Here is a 13,661-nt window from a genome sequence, read left to right on the forward strand (position 1 = left end):
TATAAAAAGTGCTTAAAGCTGCTTTTGTTTTGCTTTTTTTGAAAACCGTTAATTGTGCTTTTTTTTTTTAATTCAGGGTTTCTAAAAAGTGCTTAATTTTCTATCTTTTAAAAAGATATTTTTTTCTTCACCATTTCATTGTCTTCATGAATAACAGGAAAAAAAATGCATGATAATTTTCTGTACAATATTTATCTAAAACTAGTTATTTTATCCTGATTATTTAAAATTTTTGAAAATGATTTTGCATTTTGTTGATTTTATGTTTGTAAATTAAGAACTTTTAAACGATAGAACAAAATTATTTTTATTGCTGCACATGTCCTAATTATGATATATATATTTTTTGGAAAGTGATAAAAAATATTTTTGAGTGCTTAAAAGGTGCTTATTTTTCTCGAAAAATCTGGTTATGCACCCTGGTAAACTCTTTTGAGTTTTAAAGCGCTTCATTTTTAAATACCTTTTTAGGTGAATAGTGTATATCCCATGCATGTTTCTAAATCTAGAGTAAAAAAAATTCTTTTTTTCTTTTTGTGTGAAAAATTTAGACTTTTATGCTTGTGTCTTAGGATAAAAAGTCATTTTTATTTGGCAAAACAAAATATATGAGGTTTCCAAAAAATAGCAAGCTGTGTTTGGTATTGTTTTATTTATAAACAACTGTATGATATGGTAGTCTAACACCTAAGTAAGACTGTAAGTTAAAGTGTAAATGTAAAAATAAGAAAATTTGAAATATTTATTGCAGGCCTGTTTGTAGCCCAGAAATGAGAATGATTGTTAGTGAAAAATCAAATTTCAATTTCTTTCGAAATATTTTCAATTTTTTTCAAAATTTCTTTTAAAATTGAGATTTTTACTGTTTTGAATTATAAACACCATCCACCACTTAATTTTTTTCTCTGAGAAAATTGTATACATACATAGCTGCCAACTCTACTGGATTTTCCAGTAGACTACAGGATTTTGCCAGTTTTTCTTGATCTACTGGTTTAATTTAAATTCTCCTGGTTTTTCTGCATTTTAGAAAGTAAGTTTCCTAAAAAATCCATTTTAAATAGAATTTTTGTACAAATTATTACTTAAATATTTAAATAAATATTATTAATGCATAATGAAGCTAACCTCATTTATGAAAATCAGTTGAAGACTTTTTTCGTTCTAAACTGTTCAGTTTATTTTTATTCAGAAATCTCGTTTTAAATTTATTAACTGTACTGACACATAACTATCTTTAATGAATGCCTATGAATATTCAAAATTATGAGTAAACATAATACATAACATGTCAAGTATGTTTAATGTCAATCATAACTGGAAAACATTGCAGTTTTTCTATTTTGATGACTATTAAAATCTCAAAAATTCCCTATATGTACATTATGCAACATTTAACATGAAATTTATGTTATTTCGTAAAATCTATTTTGTTTTTTCATATTCATATTGGCAGCTATGTATATATTAAAACTAATGAATAGGCTTGGAAGTCAGGAATATTTTTCTCTTCCCAAAAGTAATGTAGGTATGAACTGGTTTTAGTACCAGTTTTTTTTCTTCTTTTTTCCAGGGTGCAAATAGCCTTGTTATTGTGCATTTAAATTTTTTTTCTTCTAAGTTAGTTACAGGGAAGAATGTTTTTAATTTAAAAATAAAATTTCAGAGACTTAAAATATTTAGTTTTTAATTCTTGAGAATTATTTTCCTTTCTCTGTAACAAACGTTTGTGTCTCTGGATTATTTCAATCCTGCAGTTTCCTAGTTAAAAAGCCCCTTATGTGAGAAACATTTTTTCCGAAGAGAATATACTGTTTCATTTGCCAAACTCTTATTCAGTTATGGAAGATTGTTTTTTGCATTTAAAGAAGAAAAAAAAATCTGCATTGTAATCCAAAAATAACATAAAATATTTAGAAACTTATTAAGAAACTTGTGAATTAAATATTTACTTTTTATTTTACAGTTTTTCATCCTGTCTATTAAGATCTTGATTTAAATTGATGTGTGTCTTATACTAATTGTATCAAATTTTGGTAGTTCATAGTACCTAGTACCTAACTGATTTGTAACTGGTCAACTCTCGATTAACTGCAGGCAGATAATTCGCTTTGCGAATCATCCACGCTTCACTTTTTTTTTTGCAATAAAGAACATAGCATTTAGAATTGAAAATTAAGAAATTCATCAAGAGGGAACTATTTTGAGAGCAGCATACTAGCCAGAGGTGGTTATTTTAGGGTAAATTTGAGGCTGTTGAAGGACTTTCAAAATTATTTTTTTATCCTGAAAACAGATCTTTCACGAAACATTTTATCGTGGAAACAGACTCTTCACAAAATATTTGATCATAAAAAACAGATCTTTCTCAAAATAGTGTATCTTTAAAAATAGATCTTCTCAAATACTTTTTTTAATGGAATTGTTATTATTTTTAACTCATCGACTCAAAAGTACCTGGTTTTTATCACCAAAACGGCACCTTATTTTAAAATGTTCATTAAATTATGAGTAAATTTGTCACAATTCAACAAAAGCAGACCTTTCTAAAAAGTCTAGAATAATCCCTTCTAGTAAACAGTCATGTTTGTAGCCCAGGTATTCACAATTAATGAAATTATAGATCTACATTTAAACATTGCAGCTTCGAGTGCAATACCTGAGTAAAAACGAGTATTGAAAATGTGAAAATGGGCATTCATAAAGAGCAAGACAATATGAGTCATGGTTTACAGTTGTTGAACTACAAATGATGGATGATAAAAGTTTCTAAAAATCGCGCAGAAAATCTTCCTGAAAATTAATTTACGTGTATCAAACATAGCTTTATGCGTTCTTTTTTTAATAGTGAATTAAAACTCTGCTGGCGCCTGTTTTATTTTAGCCTCCTGCCTTTTCTTAATGTTAAGAAAACTGCTTAAAATTTATCTTTTGTATTAAAAAAATTGATGTGCATCTTTTTTAAGCGTTTTGCAAATTATCTGCGAATTTGCTTATCCACGCTTTGTGGGGCCCCCAATTTCGCGAGTAATCGGGAGTCTACTGTATGAATTCTTTTCGTTGTAATGAACTTCACTGAGGCGGAAATATTTTGTTTTCTAATCTTTATATTGTGATTGTTAACTTTTTCTAATAATTAGTAATTTTTTGAAAACATGATTATAAATAATTAGGTTTTTAATTAAAGTGTTTACTTTCAGAAAGTGATAGTGATAGTGACAGCAATCCTGATAGTGCATCTTATCAAAGCAATCAAGATAATGCTAGTGCCCAAAGAAGTACCACAACTGGGGGAGCTACCGCTGGATCTGATACTGGTATTTTATTTCTCTTTACGCTATTTATGTTAATAAGTATTAAGTATGAAATGTCAGTGTAGCTTGGTTGGTAGGGCATTGGGCCAGTATCCAAGAGGTCTTGGGCTCGATCCCACTGGCTGAAGAGTAAAAGGTGACTGGTGCACGTTAAATCCGTTGAGTCACTAAGTCCTCCATTCCCCATAACAAATCATACCTCTGGGGGTACTGATCCAGGATTTCCTTGTCTTCTGGATTGATTCAAAACTACAAGGCTACAGAGTTGAACATTAGTAGTTGTAAACCCGAAATTGGATTGGCTGTTCAACGATGGTTATAAAATAAAATGAAATGGTTTGTAAAATTGAATTTTGAAACGTAAGTGTTGAATTATGGGTATCCTTGGTGTTGTATTCTAAGTAAGAAACATAATAACTTAAAATATATATTTAATAAACCAACAAAACATAGCAGCAGGTAACAAAGATTACCGAATGGACATCTATTAGTAACGTGTTTATATACTCTCTGGAAAGGTAATGCAGTGGTGCTGTTCAGAAACTACAATATGTTGTCATTGACTCGTAGTGATGACAGAAGGTGACGTCGGCTGACATCACAACAGTAAGATTGTTAAATTTCTTTTTCTAAAGATGTTGAAGGTGTAGCATGTTTGATAAATTTGGATACAGCTATGTCAATTCATGAGCAACATAACCTTTTAGCGTTGCAAATTTAATGTAGGAAAAGAGCAAGATAAATATAATTTTTAATGACAGCCAATTTTTTGTTTAGTGGGATGATTAGATGTAGCATGAAGAGACATGGACACGTAACTTTCATAGCAAATTTAAAATTTTTTAATTGTGGGGATTGAAAAGATAGCATTGATTCATAAACACTATTAAGTGAAAACAAGACATTTTAAAGGATCAAACAAAGAGTTAAAATCAAATCTCATTACTTATGTTATGTACGAAATTAAAAACTTTTTTAATTGCAAAATAATTTTCATCTTGTTGATTATTATTATTATTCCTTTACTGGTTTTGTTGAGTTATTTCTTATTTTTTTATACTTAAGTTACTGGATCTAATGTAAACATTGGCCGAACATCTTATGTTTTGTGTTAAATACACTGTGTATGTTCTGTATAAGTATGGATAAACATTATCTTTTAAACATCATTTTAGTATATAAAACAACATGGATGACATGAATACTTTTAAATTTTAATGATTTTTTTATGAGTTGCATTTGATTTAAAGCAATGATGGGAAGTGTGAAATAAGCAAACCATCGTTTTTGTTTAATTAAAACATCTTCTAAGGCATTACATTTATTTAACAAATGAGCTGTTTAATTTCCGAAAGTTCTGAAGAAAAGTATCATTTTTATAAACACAGTTAAAATAGAGTATTGAACAAAGTAATTATTGATAAAAAACTATGCAAAATATACATAAAACTGCAATATTCATTTGATTTGTTTACAAAATCCTGTTTTTTATTATTTGAATTGTGTTTATTATGTTTCTTTTTCCATATTACTCCTTAGAACTGTTATATTAATTTTTAAGTGAAGAATACTTCCCTGGAAATTTTAAATTGTTTATAGATTCAAAATATTAAAATTTTTGCGCAATAAATTTTTTTTTTGTTATTTATTTATTTCATGTTCTGATCTTTGTTTGTGACGCGTAAATAGACCCGAAAACCATGGAGAGATTACAGTCGGCGTAAAGATTTCAGGAAAAATAAAAATATTTGTTAAGAGTCTTAAAGTTTGTTACTAACATTAACAAAACTAAAAAATTTAGACAGTTTTCTCATATTTAAAATTTTTTACTTGCTGCTTATATTGTTTAAATGGTTGGAGTCTACCAATGTTACATTTGTGTTTTCTTATTTGATCTGTTCACATTGTGGCAAATATCTGAAAAATTGTTGCTCTTAAAATTTATTTCTTTTCTGATTTATTTTGAGATCTTACTACAGTACTTTTGTCAAGTCCTCTGGAAACATAATGTTTGTGTTATTTATTTTTAAATTTAGTTTCACTCTAAATTATCTGTTTTTAAAAAAAATAATGTGCTTATTATTTTTTTCTTTTTGAATTAATAGTAGATCTTGCGATAGATTATGGACTACAGCTGGTTTATTAATGTTCATTAAAAGTATAAGGTTATATTTATTTTTGATTTGGTTGTTTCTAATTTATTTTGTTGCAAATTGAGAANTTTTTTTTTGTTATTTAGTTCATGTTCTGATCTTTGTTTGTGACGCGCGTAAATAGACCCGAAAACCATGGAGAGATTACAGTCGACGTAAAGATTTCAGGAAAAATAAAAATATTAGTTAAGAGTCTTAAAGTTTGTCACTAACATTAACAAAACTAAAATATTTAGGCAGTTTTCTCATATTTAAAATTTTTTTTCTTGCTGCTTATATTGTTTAAATGGTTGGAGTCTACCAATGTTACATTTGTGTTTTCTTATTTGATCTGTTCACATTGTGGCAAATATCTGAAAAATTGTTGCTCTTAAAATTTATTTCTTTTCTGATTTATTTTGAGATCTTACTACAGTACTTTTGTCAAGTCCTCTGGAAACATAATGTTTGTGTTATTTATTTTTAAATTTAGTTTCACTCTAAATTATCTGTTTTTAAAAAAAATAATGTGCTTATTATTTTTTTCTTTTTGAATTAATAGTAGATCTTGCGATAGATTATGGACTACAGCTGGTTTATTAATGTTCATTAAAAGTATAAGGTTATATTTATTTTTGATTTGGTTGTTTCTAATTTATTTTGTTGCAAATTGAGAAAAGTGTGTATCAATTTGTGTGACTAATATAATCACAATTCTTCTTGCTTTGTTGAATTATTCAGTCACATCCAGTAAACTTTCCTGGTGTCTTTATCAGTTTTTTTTATTTTTTGTTTTATTTTATCTGCAAATCATCTCAGCTGTTAGTGAAAAACTTTGTTTTTTCTCCATATGGAATCTTTCTTTTCCTTCAATAACTGTCTATCTATGCACTCCATGAAAACAGATATTAAGCTAATCTTTTCTATTTAAAAATGTGCGGAATGTTTCTGTTAAAAAAAGAAGTTGTAAATAGAGTAGTGCAAGTGTATTTCCGTTTGATATGAGTAATAAAACATTTATTGAAAAGATGAAGTTAAATATTCATAAGATGACAACTGAAAGTCTAATTGAGTTGTCTCTTGTGTTTAGGAACCAGTGACGGAGTTTTAAAAAAAGCTAGAAAATGGAAATTGTTTAGAGCAGAAGATCAAACATTTGATAGTAAGTATATGAATTGCTTTTGGATGTGGTCTTGGATAAATCTGCAAGAATGTTTCTCCTCCTTAACTAATAACATGAGTTCTGGTGACTTTATACTTGATTCGTCATTGGGGAATATAGATGCAGAAATAAAGAATATTTTCGCGAACCTCCTAACCTTTGAAACCATGGAAGGGTTAATAAATGCTTTTGCTACAGACTTATCAACTTATTAGAACGTTGGGGGGTCACAGTGATTATGACTTCATGATTTTGTGACCAACGGTATGATGGTGGTGATGTGGTTAGCATTCGGCATAACTGTCTTTACTTCCCAGACAAGATGGTAACCATCGAACTCAGTCCTCTACTATCTCAGCTCAGTGTCTGAAGGAGGTTTTCTGATTTAGGGGTTCAGTTTAAGCCTCATTTTAAATTTTTTTTTCCTTCAGGGAAATGAAAGGATAAGTTATAAGAAGGTTTCATTTTGGCACCTTTCAGCTACATTTTCAATTTTTTCTAGCCCGAAATAATTATAAATTAACATATAAAAATGGTGACGGATTTGTCAGTGCACACCAAGCATTGATGGTGTGCTTGCTCGATTTTTAAATTGTACAATCTGAAACAGAAAAGACCAAATATTAATGATTATGTATAAATGTAGCTATGGTTAGTATAAAAAAAAATCTGAAAAAGTATCTCTTTTTTTTAATCTTAAAATTGTCAAGAATAAAAAGATAAAATATATATGTACATATATTTTGCAATTAACCATCCATAAAAAAAAAAGTTGTAATTTTGGAAAATGTTCACTTTTTGTTGCTTTCAACTAAGGCCACATCAACTTTCTACAAATTCTCAAAAGCAACCTCAATATCCATCGAATAGTTTTACGGCAATCCAACTGCCCAACAAAAAAAATTATAATTTAATATATTTTTTGTTGTCAGAGTATAAGTGAGAGTCTTAATATTGTCTATATATAATTTTATGAAGTTATATCGCCAATGCCTGGACCTAGCAGCACATCTTCCTTGAACTCGTACATTTCATTGCCATGCACTTTTTCCATCTGGGCCACAAATCTGGCCTCTTTGCTGGACGAGATAGCCTTGTAGTCGGACCTTTTGTGTCTAATGTTGTGTTGCCAAGCCTTGTAGTCGGACCTTTTGTGTCTAATGTTGTGTTGCCAATTTGATTACCCATGACGTCTGTCGCTGTCAATCTCCTTAAAACCGGTGTTGAAGATCACAGTTAAATAATTGACCATTTCATCTACATCTTTACTGGAATATGTGTTTTGGAGAAAATGTTCGAATAAGGCATTCATTATTGTTTTGCCCGTTTGCTCTGAATATATCTTTCCAGTAAATTATCTTTTGATAGGTCTTCGTTTATAGGTTCGTTAGCTCCGTTCGTAAGCCCTCTACGGCTAGGAGCGGTCTGATTGTGTTTTTCGACTATATCAAATAGTATTTATTGTACCGATTGTTGCATACAACATTTAACTGCTTTCTTTTGTTTCTTGTAAAATTGAAGTAGAGCTACCTGAAAATTAGTAAATTTGTTTTGATCAATTTAATAAGGCTTCACCCAACACATAGTCTACATTTGCACTCGATTATTATCTACCTAAATTCCATTCTTGTAAAATAGAATGAAGAAATGTGTGTGCAAAAATGTTAGTCATTAAATTAGTTTTAATTGATTTAATATGACTCTTTTGATGTGCGAGTCAATTGTTCCTTCTGGTTTTGTAATTCTTGTTTCTTGCAAAAGCGATGGAGCAGAAATATAGGAAAAAGTTGGTCCAAATATTTGAACAGTACAATTGGTTTTTTCCAAAATTTATCTTTTTTTTAGTAGATGATTGCATCTGGTAGGTATCTATGCAAATTTATTTTTAGTGTAATAGAATGGAAAATTAGAGCCAAGAAAGGTTAATCAATAAATATCAAGTTTTTGACAGTTTTAATTTTTTTTCTTCATTTGAGTTAACTGAAAAATTGGAATGATTTTTAAGAAATTCAAAAAGAATAGAAAATTAGAATTATGAGAAAATTACTTTGATAAACATAATGTTCAGGACAAGAAAAATGTGCAACAAGTATTATAATTTTAATGATATTTTTATTTCACAACTGCATAAAAATGTTTGTGTTGTTTAAAAAAAAAAAAACATTTTAAGTGTTCTTCTTTTACAGGTGTTACTAGCCTTCCTTATTTCTCTGAGGATGAATCTGCTGAATCTTCTAATGCTGAGGATGAAGAAGAAAGTGAAGCTGGTGAAACAGAACCCGATACCGAGGAAGCATTTCTCGATGAGCAGTTGGAACGTCGTAGCAACGGTGGTTCTTCTGGTCCGAGGCCGAATCTTGCACCACAGCACATGCAATGGGCTTTACGCCAAAGAGAGTCGGGTCGTGGTCCAATTACTACCTCTGGTAGGTTGGGTATGTCTTTTCACTTTATTTTATTTTCTTAGTATTATATACCTGATCTATAATGATTTGAATAAATTTTATTTTATTTATGTCAGTAAGTTTTATTCATGTTTTTTTTTACATCATAGTACAGGGATGAAAGCATCAATCTTTTGATGGATTTTAATTTGTTTTGAAAAGTTTTAATTCAATGAGCGAGAACAAGAAAAAATTAAAAATTAATTGTGGAAAAAGTCTTTAACTCTAGCTTTGACATGATTAGTTATTCCCAGAAGTGCCAACTTTCCCGCATTTTGCGAGTGACTCACAAATTTTGTGTTCTTCTCCCTCCCTTTAGAATTGATACAAAAATCTCACGAATTTTACCTCAATTGACTGATGAACTCAAAATTACCCGATTTTTTTTTTTCTCCCGCTAAAGTAGAAGTTTTTCTTTCCACGCGAATTACGTTTCCCCTTGTAACTTTTCGTAATTAATCATACATGGTATATATAAATGAATTTCTTTCCATTATTACACTGAGAAAGGGTAGCGTATATGCTTTTTGTTCTGATTGTGTTTGTAATATGTTTATCACTCACGTTGGTAAGAATGATATTTTGCAGAAAACAAATGGGGAAAAGCACAAAGCGGGCTATTATTTCAGGGCAAGTAATATTTATTTTTATTTATTTATTTATTTTATTTTTTTGGAAGTTATTGCTATTGATTTTCACCTAGTTATAAGTATGCGGTATTTTTAATATGATGTTTATTACAACAATCAATCCCTTTTTGAAGAATCTGATTCGCATGATTTTGCAATTGATCTTTTTTTTAGTAGTTACTGCTGTGGATTTCACAGAATTTGTTTTTTTTTTTTTAATATGATGATTTGAAAAATGCAAGAAGGAAATAATTATTGTGCTTACCCCCACAAAATGCAAGAATATCACTCATATAATTTTTTTTTGCAAACACGAGGCTTTTTTTAAAAAAAATTAGTAATCTATATTTGTTATTACTTAAAGTATCTTGCAGAAAAATATTAGTGCTAGAGAGGTTTGTCGTAGAAAACTTCTTCTTGTTATCTCTATGAACCTTGTTTAGTGGTTGTCATCAGGCATCTAATTCTTCCACTAATTTGTGGAATTCAGTGAACCTCAAGACAGTTGATTCTCCGGAATCTGCGAATCAGTAATTTATATTGTGACAAAATTTTCTTGGAGTTGCACTGATCTAAAATTTACAATTTGTTTACTTATGCAAAATCTTGTTTATATGCAAAGTCTTGTTTATTTGTCCTGCCCTTACCAGTGCCCCCTTTTTTTTTCTTTCTGAAGCTCTCATTCTCTTGCAATATCGTTGCATGGAATTTTGATTTTTTCTTTACAAACTAGGAAATTACAGAAATTTTTGTTTCTTATTTTTGTCTTTTATAAAATGGTGACCACTCAAAGTTTAATCTATGGGATATCAAACCATGATATTTCTGCTATACTAAACTATTTAATTTACTATAGCATTATTCAAGTATGTTCAGCTTTTTTTCCAGCAATTATAACTAAGAAATATAGTTAGCAAAATATAGCTCTCACATGAGCACAGTAATTGTTTCCTCTTAATATATTGTGTATAATATGTACAGGGAAAACACATGGAATTCTTTTTTCCAGATCTTAGTGGCAACCCTGACGTGGTATTATCATAAATCTTTTTTACAATTATTGCTGTGAATTTCACAGTTTTGAAATTAAGGATTAAAAAAATTGAGAAAAAAGTTTTCAGATAATTTCTTCTTCCAGCAATCTAGTGTCTGTTTTATGGCAATGTGGACTTAAATTATCTCTTTTGAATTCTGTAGCTAACTAACGACTTTATTTTAAAATTAAAGAGTCAATGTTTGCAGTATTTTATTGTTGTTGAGTGCTTTGCTTGTGTCTGGAAAATTGGTGAAAAGTCATTTTTACTAAATTTTTTAAATTTTATTTTTGAAAGGATCAAGTGGACTCATTTACATAGACCCTTCGTCCTTGAGAAGAGCCACTGGAACAACTGCTTCTGTGTCTGCAACAGTGACTCAAGAATGTACAGCTACAGCCATCACGACATCCGTATCCCTAGCCAGGGCTTTTGCTATTTTGATGAGACAAATTGCTGACCTTGTGACTATGCTGCAAGATTACCATGCTCTCATGCCAAGTTTGCCAAGAATCTTGGACATTTCTTACCAGGATTCATTAAATTTACAGGTTTGTGCTTGTTTTTTTAATACCCATGTTTTTCACCCATCTTCATGTTTCAATACCCATGTTTTGCTGTTTGAAACGTGTACAATTATTGAAACGTAACTGATACGAAAGCTGTTTTTTTAAATAAGAGCCTCAGGGGGTAGAGCGTTTACCTTCCAATTAGGTGAACTGGGTTCGAATCCCATCGATGGTTGGTTGGTACGAATTCCGCATCCGGCTTGCAACAGTTGGTTCATCTTGCAAAAAGATGTACAAACTTTGCTGTTTCATTTTATATGCTGTAAACAAAAAAGAAAAAGAAATGTTTTACAAAAATAAGTAAATTATTAATTTGATGTGTGACCATTAGTTTGGCAAGATACATTTTGAAGGCAGTGAGTTATAAGTTTGTGAAAATTCTAATAAACAATGATAGACCTTGTTAATAGGTCAAAAAAATAAGTTCAGTCTCGAAATTTTTTTAGAGTGGCACCCATGATAGATTTTTTCGAAGAATTTATCTGAGCTAATATTTTTTAAAATTATATTGCCACGATCACAATTTAAAGCTGGTTGAGTTTTTACTGCAATATTGCCCCATGCAGAACATCAAATTGCATGTAAAAATAACAATACTTGAAAAAAAAATCAAATGAAATTATTAAAATATTTCTTTTTTGCTCAGTCAAAGCTTTCTTTTCATATTTATTTAATTTTTTATATTAAAAATGTGGATCAATCAAACAAACAAAGATTACAAAGAGTTTATTTATTTTTTTTTAAATTTTTTTTAATTTTTTTATTTATGTTAAGAAAGGTTCTGATAATATTAACAAATGTAAAGAAGATTAAAAGAAAATATATTAACTCCTAGACACTTATTTTATTTTATATAAATGGTAAGTAAGTTTAAGGTGTATTGAATTTTATCCAAAAATGACGACTATGCACATAATAAGTAAAAAACTTTTTTTAAATTTAAATTAGTCAGTGTTTTTTTTTTTTTTAAAAAAATGCAAGTGATCTAAATCGACAAATGCTGATTCAAACTTCACTTTTTCATCTGCAATGGGTAGTGCACACTTTTCAACCAAAAATATATCTATTTTCTGTAACAAGTTTTCTATATTTCTTCACAAAAGCTCTGCTTGAATCAGTCAACTCCAAAAAAAAAAATATATATATATATATATATATATTTGATTTTTTTTAAAGCTATATTGTCGTACTGTTTTTTATCATTGCTTATGATTGTTTTTTTTTTTTTTAATTTTTTTGCTTTAAAGACTCTTATACTTTAAATATCATTTGAATTTTCCACTGTATAGCTGATTCATTCATCTCACACCCAATTAAAGTCATTAAAATACCGGCTCAAAAATTGCGATTCATGTTACGTACGCATATGTTTCTTTTTAATCAGTTTATTCTGAATAGCAACTTTAATAATTTGCAGATTTATTTGGAGTATCACTTGAGACCAACATGGGAATGGCTTATCACCGTAATGGATTCCACTGAAGCTCAACTTCGCTTCGGCTGTGCTTTAACATCTGGTTCTCATCCCTCGCATCCATCACATCCTATGCACACATCACAGCATTCCAGGTCCAGTAAGTCTAGAAATGAAAATGAGGGGAGGTCTTCCGGTGGTACTACTGACAGTCGTCGTAGAGGTAATTACATTTTTTTCCTTTACACTTGAATCTATATGGAATCTGCTAACATATTTATAACTACTATCTAATAGCCACTTCAGAGGGTGAACAGGGAAAACCTCGGAAAGACAGGCAATTTAAAAATCACCTACTGGGAATTTTGCTTCTTAATTTCATCTTTTAAAAAATGGTGACCATTCAAAGCGTAATTTTCTGTCTGTGTAATATTTCTGTAGATGTGTACTTTCACATGTTCTGTAAAAGTTGTGTTATAAGGATTGATAATGAAATTCTTCTATGAGCTACTGCTATATATGTTTATCTACTAGGGTGACCCAGGGTAATTCACGATCACTCTGTTTCTGGGGTAAATAATGATCACCTAAGTTTTATTTCAAAAAAAAATTTTTTTTTAAATTTAAGACATGGAAAAAAATGCTTGTACACTTTACTAAAGTATAACTACATTTACTTAATAATAATTTTTTGTTTAATCTAACAAAATAAGTATCTTTTAAACTGCTTTCTGTATTTTCCATTTCAAAGATGCGTTTCAAAATGTACACATTTCTGCAAAGATCCCCCTTCTTCTCTTAATAATAAATATTTTGAGTCACTTTCTTTTTCTTTAATATAAAAGTAGTGTAAGCTTTTGTTTAATTGTTTCACATCTACTGTAAACATTATAATTGATTATAGGAAACTATATCAAATGTTGCCCCCTACAGATGGGGTAATTATTGACCACTGGGGTAATT

At 29.5% G+C, this 13,661-nt stretch overlaps 1 protein-coding gene across 12 annotated transcripts in view; it reads left to right on the forward strand.

Annotated features, from left to right (window-relative positions):
* The window catches only part of LOC107456149 (E3 ubiquitin-protein ligase hyd), a 98,806-nt gene that overhangs the window by 60,748 nt on the left and 24,397 nt on the right, over positions 1–13,661 (forward strand). For 4 of the 12 annotated variants that reach the window (XM_071178255.1, XM_071178258.1, XM_071178257.1 and 1 more), the window contains exons 31-35: positions 3,201–3,317; positions 6,537–6,608; positions 8,795–9,043; positions 11,013–11,266; positions 12,702–12,921. In XM_071178255.1, coding sequence (XP_071034356.1) covers positions 3,201–3,317; positions 6,537–6,608; positions 8,795–9,043; positions 11,013–11,266; positions 12,702–12,921 — 912 coding nt within the window. The remainder of the gene's footprint in view (positions 1–3,200; positions 3,318–6,536; positions 6,609–8,794; positions 9,044–11,012; positions 11,267–12,701; positions 12,922–13,661) is intronic. The other 8 variants (XM_071178256.1, XM_071178259.1, XM_071178261.1 and 5 more) reach the window with 3 other exon arrangements.

Source organism: Parasteatoda tepidariorum, chromosome 3 (genome assembly GCF_043381705.1).
Source record: "Parasteatoda tepidariorum isolate YZ-2023 chromosome 3, CAS_Ptep_4.0, whole genome shotgun sequence".
NCBI lineage: Eukaryota > Metazoa > Arthropoda > Arachnida > Araneae > Theridiidae > Parasteatoda > Parasteatoda tepidariorum.